Genomic DNA, 12,855 nt, shown 5'->3' with positions numbered 1-12,855 from the left:
TGATGTAGTCAGCCGGATCCGGCCCGTATCCAGATCAGATGGAGGACCTGCTCCTAGACACGACCACAACGCATGATGTAGTCAGCCGGATCCGGCCCGTATCCAGATCAGATGGAGGACCTGCTCCTAGACACGACCACAACACATGATGTAGTCAGCCGGATCCGGCCCGTATCCAGATCAGATGGAGGACCTGCGCCTAGACACGATCACAACGCATGATGTAGTCAGCCGGATCCGGCCCGTATCCAGATCAGATGGAGGACCAGCGCCTAGACACGACCACAACGCATGATGTAGTCAGCCGGATCCGGGCCGTATCCAGATCAGATGGAGGACCAGCGCCTAGACACGATCACAACGCATGATGTAGTCAGCCGGATCCGGCCCGTATCCAGATCAGATGGAGGACCTGCTCCTAGACACGACCACAACGCATGATGTAGTCAGCCGGATCCGGCCCGTATCCAGATCAGATGGAGGACCTGCTCCTAGACACGACCACAACACATGATGTAGTCAGCCGGATCCGGCCCGTATCCAGATCAGATGGAGGACCAGCGCCTAGACACGACCACAACGCATGATGTAGTCAGCCGGATCCGGCCCGTATCCAGATCAGATGGAGGACCAGCGCCTAGACACGATCACAACGCATGATGTAGTCAGCCGGATCCGGGCCGTATCCAGATCAGATGGAGGACCTGCTCCTAGACACGACCACAACGCATGATGTAGTCAGCCGGATCCGGCCCGTATCCAGATCAGATGGAGGACCTGCTCCTAGACACGACCACAACGCATGATGTAGTCAGCCGGATCCGGCCCGTATCCAGATCAGATGGAGGACCTGCTCCTAGACACGACCACAACACATGATGTAGTCAGCCGGATCCGGCCCGTATCCAGATCAGATGGTGGACCTGCGCCTAGACACGACCACAACGCATGATGTAGTCAGCCGGATCCGGCCCGTATCCAGATCAGATGGAGGACCTGCTCCTAGACACGACCACAACACATGATGTAGTCAGCCGGATCCGGCCCGTATCCAGATCAGATGGAGGACCTGCTCCTAGACACGACCACAACACATGATGTAGTCAGCCGGATCCGGCCCGTATCCAGATCAGATGGAGGACCTGCTCCTAGACACGACCACAACACATGATGTAGTCAGCCGGATCCGGGCCGTATCCAGATCAGATGGTGGACCTGCTCCTAGACACGACCACAACACATGATGTAGTCAGCCGGATCCGGCCCGTATCCAGATCAGATGGAGGACCTGCGCCTAGACACGATCACAACGCATGATGTAGTCAGCCGGATCCGGCCCGTATCCAGATCAGATGGAGGACCAGCGCCTAGACACGATCACAACGCATGATGTAGTCAGCCGGATCCGGCCCGTATCCAGATCAGGTGGTGGACCTGCGCCTAGACACGATCACAACGCATGATGTAGTCAGCCGGATCCGGGCCGTATCCAGATCAGATGGAGGACCTGCTCCTAGACACGACCACGACGCATGATGTAGTCAGCCGGATCCAGCCCGTATCCAGATCAGATGGAGGACCTGCTCCTAGACACGACCAGAACGCATGATGTAGTCAGCCGGATCCGGGCCGTATCCAGACCAGATAGAGGACCTGCTCCTAGACACGACCACAACGCATGATGTAGTCAGCCGGATCCGGCCCGTATCCAGATCAGATGGAGGACCTGCTCCTAGACACGACCACAACGCATGATGTAGTCAGCCGTATCCGGGCCGTATCCAGATCAGATGGAGGACCTGCGCCTAGACACGACCACAACGCATGATGTAGTCAGCCGTATCCGGGCCGTATCCAGATCAGATGGAGGACCAGCGCCTAGACACGACCACAACACATGATGTAGTCAGCCGGATCCGGGCCATATCCTGATCTGATGGAGGACCAGCGCCTAGACACGACCAGAACGCATGATGTAGTCAGCCGGATCCGGGCCGTATCCAGACCAGATGGAGGACCTGCTCCTAGACACGACCACAACGCATGATGTAGTCAGCCGGATCCGGGCCATATCCTGATCTGATGGAGGACCAGCGCCTAGACACGACCACAACGCATGATGTAGTCAGCCGGATCCGGGCCGTATCCAGACCAGGTGGAGGACCAGCGCCTAGACACGACCACAACGCATGATGTAGTCAGCCGGATCCGGGCCGTATCCAGATCTGATGGAGGACCAGCGCCTAGACACGACCACAACGCATGATGTAGTCAGCCGGATCCGGGCCGTATCCAGATCTGATGGAGGACCAGCGCCTAGACACGACCACAACGCATGATGTAGTCAGCCGGATCCGGGCCGTATCCAGATCCGATGGAGGACCTGCTCCTAGACACGACCACAGCGCATCCCTGAAGTGTCAGCAGAGATTGTGTCAACTAGACTCTCCCCTGTAAGGCCTCATCGACACGACAGCCATCGGCATTGATCCTCAACAAACCCGTCTCCATACCGGCGTGACTCCGATCGTGACCTTTGACCTGTAATGCTGCCTGAATCATAATCACACACTGTTCGCTCGTTGGCCAGAGGAGAACTGAACGACTGAGTCTGGGTTCTTCCAAGGTTTATTTCTCCATTCTGTCACTGATGGAGGTTTGGTTCCTTTTCAGTGTCGCCTTTTTCGCCTTTGTCTCGTCATTGGCTTTTGGCTTGCTTAGTTGGGGACATTTAATATAATATTCAACAATATTATTAATCTGCCTGCATTGACACCATTATATGAGAACTGACCTGAGCTGGACGATGACATCACGGTTTTCTCCAGAGCGGCTGTATATATATTTATATTTTTTAGGGCTGTCAAATGATTAATCTTGATTAATCACATCCAAAATAAAAGTTTTTTTTACATAATATATGTGGGTGCACTGTGTATAATTATTTTATATATATAAATACACACACATGCTTGTATATATTTAAGAAATATTTCCATGTATATACTGTATATATATTTATATATAATTTATATTATATATAAATATAAATAATTTATATATAAATAATATTTTTTTCTTAAATATACATGCATGTGTGTGTATTAATATATATACAAAATAATTATACACAGTGCACCCACATATATTATGTAAAAAAAACTTTTATTTTGGATATGATTAATCGTGATTAATCATTTGACAGCCCTGATCTTTTTATATTTTTTTACAACAAAAATGAAACATCACTGAACTTACTTAAAGGAGAACTCCGGTCAATTTTAACATTGTACAAAAAAATGAGCTCAATGTTAAAATTGACCGGAGTTCTCCTTTAAGCTGGACTGTGACGCTATTTTCTTCTAGACACAAACTTTGTTGCATTATTTTCCTGTTATCTCTGTAAAGCTGCTTTGAAACAATCTGTATTGTATAAATCACTATACACTCACCTAAAGGATTATTAGGAACACCCTACTAATACTGTGTTTGACCCCCTTTCGCCTTCAGAACTGCCTTAATTCTACATGGCATTGATTCAACAAGGTGCTAAAAGCATTCTTTAGAAATGTTGGCCCATATTGATAGGATAGCATCTTGCAGTTGATGGAGATTTGTGGGATGCACATCCAGGGCACGAAGCTCCCGTTCCACCACATCCCAAAGATGCTCTATTGGGTTGAGATCTGGTGACTGTGGGGGCCATTTTAGTACAGTGAACTCATTGTCATGTTCAAGAAACCAATTTGAAATTATTCGAGCTTTGTGACATGGTGCATTATCCTGCTGGAAGTAGCCATCAGAGGATGGGTACATGGTGGCCATAAAGGGATGGACATGGTCAGAAACAATGCTCAGGTAGGCCGTGGCATTTAAACGATGCCCAATTGGCACTAAAGGGCCTAAAGTGTGCCAAGAAAACATCCCCCACACCATTACACCACCACCACCAGCCTACACAGTGGTAACAAGGCATGATGGATCCATGTTCTCATTCTGTTTACGCCAAATTCTGACTCTACCATCTGAATGTCTCAACAGAAATCGAGACTCATCAGACCAGGCAACATTTTTCCAGTGTTCAACTGTCCGATTTTGGTGAGCTCTTGCAAATTGTAGCCTCTTTTTCCTATTTGTAGTGGAGATGAGTGGTACCCGGTGGAGTCTTCTGCTGTTGTAGCCCATCCGCCTCAAGGTTGTGCGTGTTGTGGCTTCACAAATGCTTTGCTGCATACCTCGGTTGTAACGAGTGGTTATTTCAGTCAAAGTTGCTCTTCTATCAGCTTGAATCAGTCGGCCCATTCTCCTCTGACCTCTAGCATCAACAAGGCATTTTCGCCCACAGGACTGCCGCATACTGGATGTTTTTCCCTTTTCACACCATTCTTTGTAAACCCAAGAAATGGTTGTGCGTGAAAATCCCAGTAACTGAGCAGAATGTGAAATACTCAGACCGGCCCGTCTGGCACCAACAACCATGCCACGCTCAAAATTGCTTAAATCACCTTTCTTTCCCATTCTGACATTCAGTTTGGAGTTCAGGAGATTGTCTTGACCAGGACCACACCCCTAAATGCATTGAAGCAACTGCCATGTGATTGGTTGATTAGATAATTGCATTAATGAGAAATTGAACAGGTGTTTCTAATAATCCTTTAGGTGAGTGTAAATAAAGGTGATTAATTACCACAGGTAAGAGGGTTTTAAGCATTCTGCTAGCATTATAAGCAGGATAAGTTACATGGCCACATTCAGTTTACACACCTTTCTAGCCCAGTAACAGGGTGAATGATGTACTATTAAACTGGATGATCTGGTGCCTTTATGGCATTTTAGACGTTTACCATTTTAACGATCATTTTATTACTGACTGTGTTTGTTTTATGTGATTGTTTTGCCTTTTCTTTTTAATAGCTTTTAATTTATTTGAGCTTGTTTATTGTACATTGTATTTCTGGCTGTATTTTTTGTGTGTGTGTGACCTACACAGGTCGTTGCTGTAAATGAGAACTTGTTCTCAGTCAACTTACCTGTGTAAATAAATAAATAAATAAATGAGGAACAACACGCACCAGCACACCTGACTCCATCCCCGGCCCAGCCGTCCCAGCAGGAGCAGAGGTAGCGCCCAGCGGTGTTGATACAGGCGGCGTGTGCATCACAGTTATGAGTGTTCGTCTCGCACTCATTAACATCTGTATCAGAGATTACATGCCAATACACAGACAATCAACAACTATTACAATGCTCTGTGCATTGTGGAGTACTGATGTACAGTAACAGTGCAAGTACAGTTTGGAAGTATTTGTATGTGATTAAGTACACGCCACACGTCTGAGGCGTTTCTCTGGATCAGGTCTCACCGGTGCAGCCCGAGGTTCCCTTCTTCACAGCGTAACCCATCTCACAATGACAGATGTATGAACCCTCGGTGTTCTCACACTCCCCAAACACACAGATGCTGCTGTTGAGTTCACACTCATTCACATCTGCAACAAAAGCCCCACACCAACAGACTAAAAACAAAATCATATTCTGTCAAATGACTATGCAAGAGTCAAAACAGACCCAGTACAGACAGACTCTTTCATCTGATACGCATCACATTCTTGTAATGCTAACTTTTAAAACATGGGTTATTAACAGATGTTGTCTTATTTTTGAACACATACTCTCCGTCACACACAGCAAAAGATCTCTGCAGAAGATGTGTGTTGAATTACATACAAATAAGCAAAAGCAGAGCAAAAACATTCCTTCCAAAAATACATTCCTGTTTAAGAATTGAGCATCATACCGATGCATGTCCTGGTGTCGGCAGAAGTGATGAATCCTTCATAACACAGGCAATGATATGCTCCAGGAGAGTTAGTGCACTGACCGCCCTCACAGATGCCAGCCTCCTCTTCACACTCATTCACATCTGAAAAGAGAAAGAAAGAGAGGTGAGTCTTTGTGCAGTGTATGTGTGCAACTAGACATACAACATGCTATATACAATTGTATGCGCCACTCAATCAGCTGTGTTTGTAGATTAAAGAGCGCTCTGTAGACACAGAAAAGCTCGTCAGTGTTTGTAGTAGAGCACCTGCACATGTCCGCTGGTCTGGGGTCAGAGCATAACCCTGAGCACAGGTGCAGGAGTAGCTCCCCTCAGAGTTACTACAGTACAGCTCACATCCTCCGTTCTCGATCGTGCACTCGTCTATGTCTGAGGAACACACACATATCTGTGTTAGTGATGTAGGGACGTTCAGTAATAGATGACAAGCAATTCACACTACTGTTCAAAAGACTGGGTCATTAAATTGATCACAACTGTTAATAAAGACATAATATTACAAAAGACTTCTATTTCATATAAATGCTGTTCTTTTGAACTGTCTATCCATCAAAGAATCCCTAAAATATGCATCATGGTTTCCACAAAAATATGAATCAGCTCAAATGTTTTCAGCATTGATAATAATCATAAATGTTTCTTGAGCATCAAATCATCATATTAGAGTGATTTCTGAAGGATCATGTGACTCTGAAGACTGGAGTAATGATGCTGAAAATTCAGCTTTGATCACAGGAATACATTACACTTTACTGTATAGTCATATAGAAAACAGTTACATTATAATAATAATATTTCACAGTATTTTTGATCAAATAAATGCAGCCTTGGTGAGCAGAAGAGACATCTTACAAGAAATCGTACTGATGTTTAAACGTGAGTGTAAATGAATAGCCACTGTGGTTTCATATACTGCTCTTTTCATTAATGCATCTACAGTTTCCAAGCGTGGTTGGACAGAGCCACAGAAAATGAGTACATTAACTGAAGGGTCCGATTCAGAAATCTACTGCCGCTTCAATGTATATCTTTTGAGTGATTTGTAATGAGTTATGTATAATCAAGGTATGTACTCTTCTAGCTGACCAAGACAGCCGAGGTCACCGGGTCACTCCGGCCTGTTGACCAGTTCTTAGTTAAAGCATTTACTTGACAAATCTTCAAACAGTAGAAAAAAAACGATACAAATTGTCTGAACCTCTCACTGAGAGAAAGAACTGAGAGAAGGAACATGTTATCAGTATGTTTTGGGGAAAGTCTTGTTTAGAGCCAGAGCTCGACCAACTTCAGCTGTGTGTGTGTGTCAGTGTGTGTGTGTGTGTGTGTGCGCGTGCTAGTATTCTCTGTTACAGCTCAGTATTGGTGAGGTGAACAACTGGCCCTGAGGAGATGGAGAGACTTGTTTTTCCACCGAGCTGGAGCCTAGAAACGCAGTTCTGTGACCTCGGCGGGTGTCATCTGAATAATCTGGAGATATGCTTCTGCCTATCCGTCCATATGTGGAGGTTTTCTAAGTCTATCTATTTCTTAGCCAATCAGAATCATTCAACCTGAAGTAATGAAGTAGCTTAGAGACCAGTGTAAAGTATAATTGCTGTGGTTTCGTGAATGTACGAACTCCTCGCCGAGTGTTGAAGCTGATGAAACTGCAAACTATTCTTCAGTAAAATGTTCTTCAATTGACTGCACTTCTGACTCCTGGTATTCATTCATCATATCTGGTCCTTGGGTCTTTAACGGTAAATTCCTCTACAGAACTGATAAAATGGAGAGTTTGAGGCTTTAAAGGTCATTAAAAGCTGATCTGATTTAAGTTCTGACCTGCGCACCCTTTCCTCTCAGGGGTTGTGTGGTATCCAGAGCTGCAGGAGCACTGGTAGGTCCCCGCCACATTCACACACCTGCCGTTAGGACACAACGTGCCGCTCAGATCACACTCGTTCACATCTGCAGACAAACACATCCGTCAGAACAAGCAGACCAAAACGAAATATATATTTAGTTCATAACAGTGAAATTTAAGAAGTGATCAATGTACGATAATCAATATAATCGAGCTGAGAAGTGGTAAATAGCTATGTGCATTATTCTACTGATAAAAAAGAGAGTGAGATACAGCACATAGAAATATGATAATGATATAGTTCTCACCTTCACAGGCACTGCCGTCCACAGACAGACGATGACCCGGTGGACACACACACTTGTAGCTGCCATCAGTGTTTTCACAGGTGCCTCCATTGCACAGTGAGGGGTTTCTTTCACACTCATCAACATCTACAGCATCACAAGCACACACACACTCTCAGTCTAAGCTGCAAAAACAACTCACTTTTTATTTCCTGCACATTGTACAGGACCTTTAGACAAAATATGAATACATAAAAATAAATAAAAAAAAGCATATGGTTTTTTTTGTTGAGTATCATAATTGCTACAACAGGCGTTTATTGTTGTAGGATGATATAGGAGAATATGGACTTGTTCTTGCTATAAAAGTATCTATCAATCAGACGACAGAAGACATGTACTGTAGTAGACTGTCCACAAGAAGTTTTTTTCAGCAATCATGTTGATGATTTAAAGGCCTTAGAAATTTGCTTATCAAATATGATAAAGTAGCTTTATATGGTTTTATAGACCAAAACTGAGCGTTTCTCACAAAGGGTCAAAATGAGGATGAAAAAAATGATCTTTGCAAATATACAACTGTTTTAAGACTATTAGACTATGGAAGAATTATTGTTTTTGTTTTTCGTTAAGTATCATATTTTATCCATCAGGCTTTTATAGCTCATTTAGCATGATTCATTTATATATAGTGAGAATATTGAGCTCATACACAAGAGGAAAAAGCTCTAAATTACCTCATATAGGCCCAAACTGAACAAAAATATGCAATTTGGTGCAGATTTATAAGGACAAAGAGATGATATTTAAATGCTTAGTTATATTATCAAAGCTCTGTAGTGTTTATTGTGGGGGCCAAAACATATAATGCAATGCAACAGAATGATGATTGAGAGATTAACAACATCCTGTTGCATCATATTTGACACGGACATTTGAACATGATTTTCCTAAACATGGACAATCAAGTAATCCTACGTTACTTCAGTCCAGTACGCTTTCATCTTGTCATCAAATATTACTAACAATATAAAAGTTATTCTTACATTTACAAAAAATCATAAAAAATCCACATTAAAAAGATATGTGAACTACAACCTGAAGGTTACAATTACACTAAAAGGCATTTTACTTGCTAAAAAACATCTAAACTATCAATCAGATGACAGAAGGCATTAAGTAGATTGTGTGCAACAGGGTTTCCAGCAAAGTTTTGATCATCTTGATCATTTAGAAGCCTTAGAAATTAGTGTATGAAATATGACAAATACAGTAGCTTTATAGGGTTTTAAACAGAGAACCAAAACAGTGTTTCTGACAGAGAATGATGGTGGAAAATAATCGTGTTTTGCAAATATACAACTTTTTTTGCTTTTCTTTATGCCAAAAACGAATATATGTGAACCTCAAGCAGTATATTAACAAATACAAAAAAGTCATGTTATGATCATATGTTATGATAATGGGAAGTAAAGAGGCATACTATCACTCACCCATGCAGTTCTTCATCATCATAAATCCACTCTCGTAGCCGGGGAAACAGTCGCATTGGAAACTGCCCAGTGTGTTCACACACGTGCCATGACCACACACATCAGGAGAGATCTTGCACTCGTCAATATCTGTGAAAATTCACACACACATACACACACAGATCTTGTAGAGAAACACATTAAATGCTTTATCCTTTTCAGAATGCATGTAAAGAAACTCAAAGGGTAGCACAACATTCATCTGAAAATGTATTATTCAATTTATAAATATATTCATATACACCAGTTTATATCATTGGGTCATTTAAGACCGCACACCATTTTTTGAAGAATGCAACTCAGGAAAAACATTAAAAAATTTCTCCAGTCAAACTTTTCTGATGAAAACGATTGGCATTTTGAGTCTTCACCGACACTCAGTATCACCTGTGCAGTTTTGCTCATTGGTATCCAGTGCAAACCCACTGTCGCAACGACATCTGAAGCTTCCAATGGTGTTCCGGCATTTCCCATGAATACAGATGCTTTGGAAAACTTTACACTCATTTATTTCTGACAAAAAGGGAATATCATAAACTTCATTATTTAAACGACATGAACTTTAAACAGCATATAGGAACTTTATAAGAATAGACATAACAGTGAGAGCTAACTACTCAAGAGCAAATATATGTATTTGACCTTTATAGACAGCTCTGCCGGTGAGCATGTCGCCTTTGTTGGCGAAGCCCGGTCCTCTTGGGCACAGAGCCTCAAACCGCCGTGTGCCAGGCTCAGGGCATGGGTCACAATCGTTGCCCCAGGCCAAACCCACCGTACAGCAACACATATCCATACGGAACCGGCCTGGCACCGGCAGCGTACACACGTCCTCATCGTAGGTTAGGAAACAGGGTTCTGAACGAACATCTGGAGAAAAAATAGACTAAGAAACATTTATTACCAACACTTCCCATCATTTGGTGATGGTTTAAAAAAATAAAAAATACAGATAAAGTATGGCATTAATAGTACAGCACAATCACTAGTGGCTGATGTATTTCTACAGTACATAGCATCATACTGCCCAGCCCCAGTCCTTATCAACACGACACGAGACATGTTAGAGATTAAAGGGATCTTTCACTCAAAACTAAAAACTCATCATTTACTCCCCCTCATTGTTGTCGTTCCAAACCCATAAGACTTTTGTTCATCTTTCTTTGGAGCACAAATATATTTTTAACATTCTCCTCAATTGAAAGTTCATGCAAAAAAAAAAGAAAAAAAGTCAAGCTTCAAAAACTTTATAAAGACACCGTAAAAGTAATCCATATGAATCGAATGGTTGAATAATTAAAGTCTTCTGAAGGGACAGGGATGTTATGATGAACAGATTTAATTTAGGATTTTATTCACATATAAACATTGATAAACAGAAGCTTACTTACTTGGTATAACCTCGGTTCCCTCTCAGGGAACTCAACACTGCATCACAGTGTTCACGCTATGGGAACGCGTCTGAAGCACGTGTAAAACACGCCAATCTTGATTGGCTGAAGGCAATATAAAAACCACCCAACAGAGCCCCCTGCGTATGAAAGGGTGTCTGCATTGGACGTCACCAGATTTTTTGTCTGCAAGAGACCAGACGGAGCACGTTCGACTCTCAAGGGAGCTGGAGCTGCGCTCATTGTGATGCATTCGCGGTAAGAGCTTTTGTCCTTGCTTGATTCTCTCTCTCTCGAGGGAAATAATCCAGTGTTTGGACAGAGTGTGTAGGGAGTTGGTTGAGCTCATAGAGATGCATTTGTGGTAAGAAGCTCTGTTCTTGCTTGAGAATCTAGCATGTGCACAGAGCACGTGCGGCTCTCGAGGGAGTCGGATGCACTCATATATCGATGCATTTGCAGTAGGAAGCTCAGGCGGGATCGACCGAGAGGATTTTCGGCGGAGCTTGGGGAGGAGTCTAACGGGAGTTTTTTCCTTTTGGGCTTCTCCTGATAGCTTCATTGCTCTCAAATCCAATTTTTGGATCTGTAAGCTTGCTCTAAAAATAGAGTGAATTATTTCGAGTTAAGGCGGGTGTTATTTTTAATCCGCCTCCACTTCCTGGCTGTGAGACTTTTATTTTTCCTATTTTTCCACTGGGGTGTCGAGATAATGGAGTTTCTGTATGCAGCTGGTTTATTTATGTCCCAAAAATAGCCACTGAGTATCTTTATGCTTTTCCCAGGGTGCAGAGCTGATGAATGGCAATTATTTGGGGCAGGTCACATACCATCCCCATTTCTCATTCTGTCTCCCTCCCCAATAATTGGGGTATAAGTAGGGTGTTACGCTCCCCTGTGGTTGGGTTGCTTTAATGGCCTCTATCTTAGCGAGCAGAAGGTAAGCTATGGGTGAATTAAAAACAAACCATGCTCTTGCATGCTGTAAAGCAGATTTGGCTGGATGTGCTGAGAGTAGTGCTCGAAAGTAAGACTTGGATGAATGAGAGTTATCTGGGCACTTCTGTTCTCATTATTATTGGGGTTTTAAGCAGGGTTATGCTCCCCTATGTTAGGGTTGCTTTCTGTAATGAGTTCTGTGAGGAGTTTTTACTCCGGATTCCTCTGCTCCATAGAGGTTTTACTCCGGATTCCTCTGCTCCATAAAGGTTTTACTCCGGATTCCTCTGCTCCATAGAGGTTTTACTTCGGATCTCTCTGCTCCATAGAGGTTTTACTTCGGATTCCTCCGGATTCCTCTGCTCCATAGAGGTTTTACTTCGGATTCCTCTGCTTCCTCTGCTTCATAGAGGTTTTACTCCGGATTCCTCTGCTCCGTAGAGGTTTTACTCCGGATTCCTCTGCTCCATAGAGGTTTTACTTCGGATTCCTCTGCTCCATAGAGGTTTTACTCCGGATTCCTCTGCTCCATAGAGGTTTTACTTCGGATTCCTCCGGATTCCTCTGCTCCATAGAGGTTTTACTTCGGATTCCTCTGCTCCGTAGAGGTTTTACTTCGGATTCCTCTGCTTCCTCTGCTTCATAGAGGTTTTACTCCGGATTCCTCTGCTCCATAGAGGCTTTACTCCGGATTCCTCTGCCCCACAGAGGCTTTACTCCGGATTCCTCTGCTCCATAGAGGTTTTACTCCGGATTCCTCTGCTCCATAGAGGTTTTACTTCGGATTCCTCTGCTCCATAGAGGTTTTACTTCGGATTCCTCTGCTTCCTCTGCTTCATAGAGGTTTTACTCCGGATTCCTCTGCTCCGTAGAGGTTTTACTTCGGATTCCTCTGCTCCATAGAGGTTTTACTCCGGATTCCTCTGCTCCGTAGAGGTTTTACTTCGGATTCCTCTGCTCCATAGAGGTTTTACTTCGGATTCCTCTGCTCCATAGAGGTTTTACTCCGGATTCCTCGGCT

General features: G+C 43.5%; 1 protein-coding gene across 1 annotated transcript in view; it reads right to left on the bottom strand.

Annotated features, from left to right (window-relative positions):
* LOC130099783 (fibrillin-2) overlaps positions 1-12,855 on the bottom strand; it is a 178,827-nt gene that overhangs the window by 81,563 nt on the left and 84,409 nt on the right. The window contains exons 22-30 of the mRNA XM_056265589.1: positions 10,147-10,374; positions 9,892-10,017; positions 9,466-9,594; positions 7,994-8,119; positions 7,664-7,789; positions 6,089-6,211; positions 5,798-5,923; positions 5,364-5,489; positions 5,073-5,195 (exon numbers count right to left, since the gene is read on the bottom strand). Coding sequence (XP_056121564.1) covers positions 5,073-5,195; positions 5,364-5,489; positions 5,798-5,923; positions 6,089-6,211; positions 7,664-7,789; positions 7,994-8,119; positions 9,466-9,594; positions 9,892-10,017; positions 10,147-10,374 — 1,233 coding nt within the window. The remainder of the gene's footprint in view (positions 1-5,072; positions 5,196-5,363; positions 5,490-5,797; positions 5,924-6,088; positions 6,212-7,663; positions 7,790-7,993; positions 8,120-9,465; positions 9,595-9,891; positions 10,018-10,146; positions 10,375-12,855) is intronic.

The sequence above is a fragment of the Rhinichthys klamathensis genome, unplaced genomic scaffold (genome assembly GCF_029890125.1).
Source record: "Rhinichthys klamathensis goyatoka isolate OS25496 unplaced genomic scaffold, OSU_Roscu_1.1 h1tg000236l_1, whole genome shotgun sequence".
NCBI lineage: Eukaryota > Metazoa > Chordata > Actinopteri > Cypriniformes > Leuciscidae > Rhinichthys > Rhinichthys klamathensis.
Note: the sequence above shows the minus strand (reverse complement) of the source record. Positions and strands in the feature narration are given on the sequence as shown.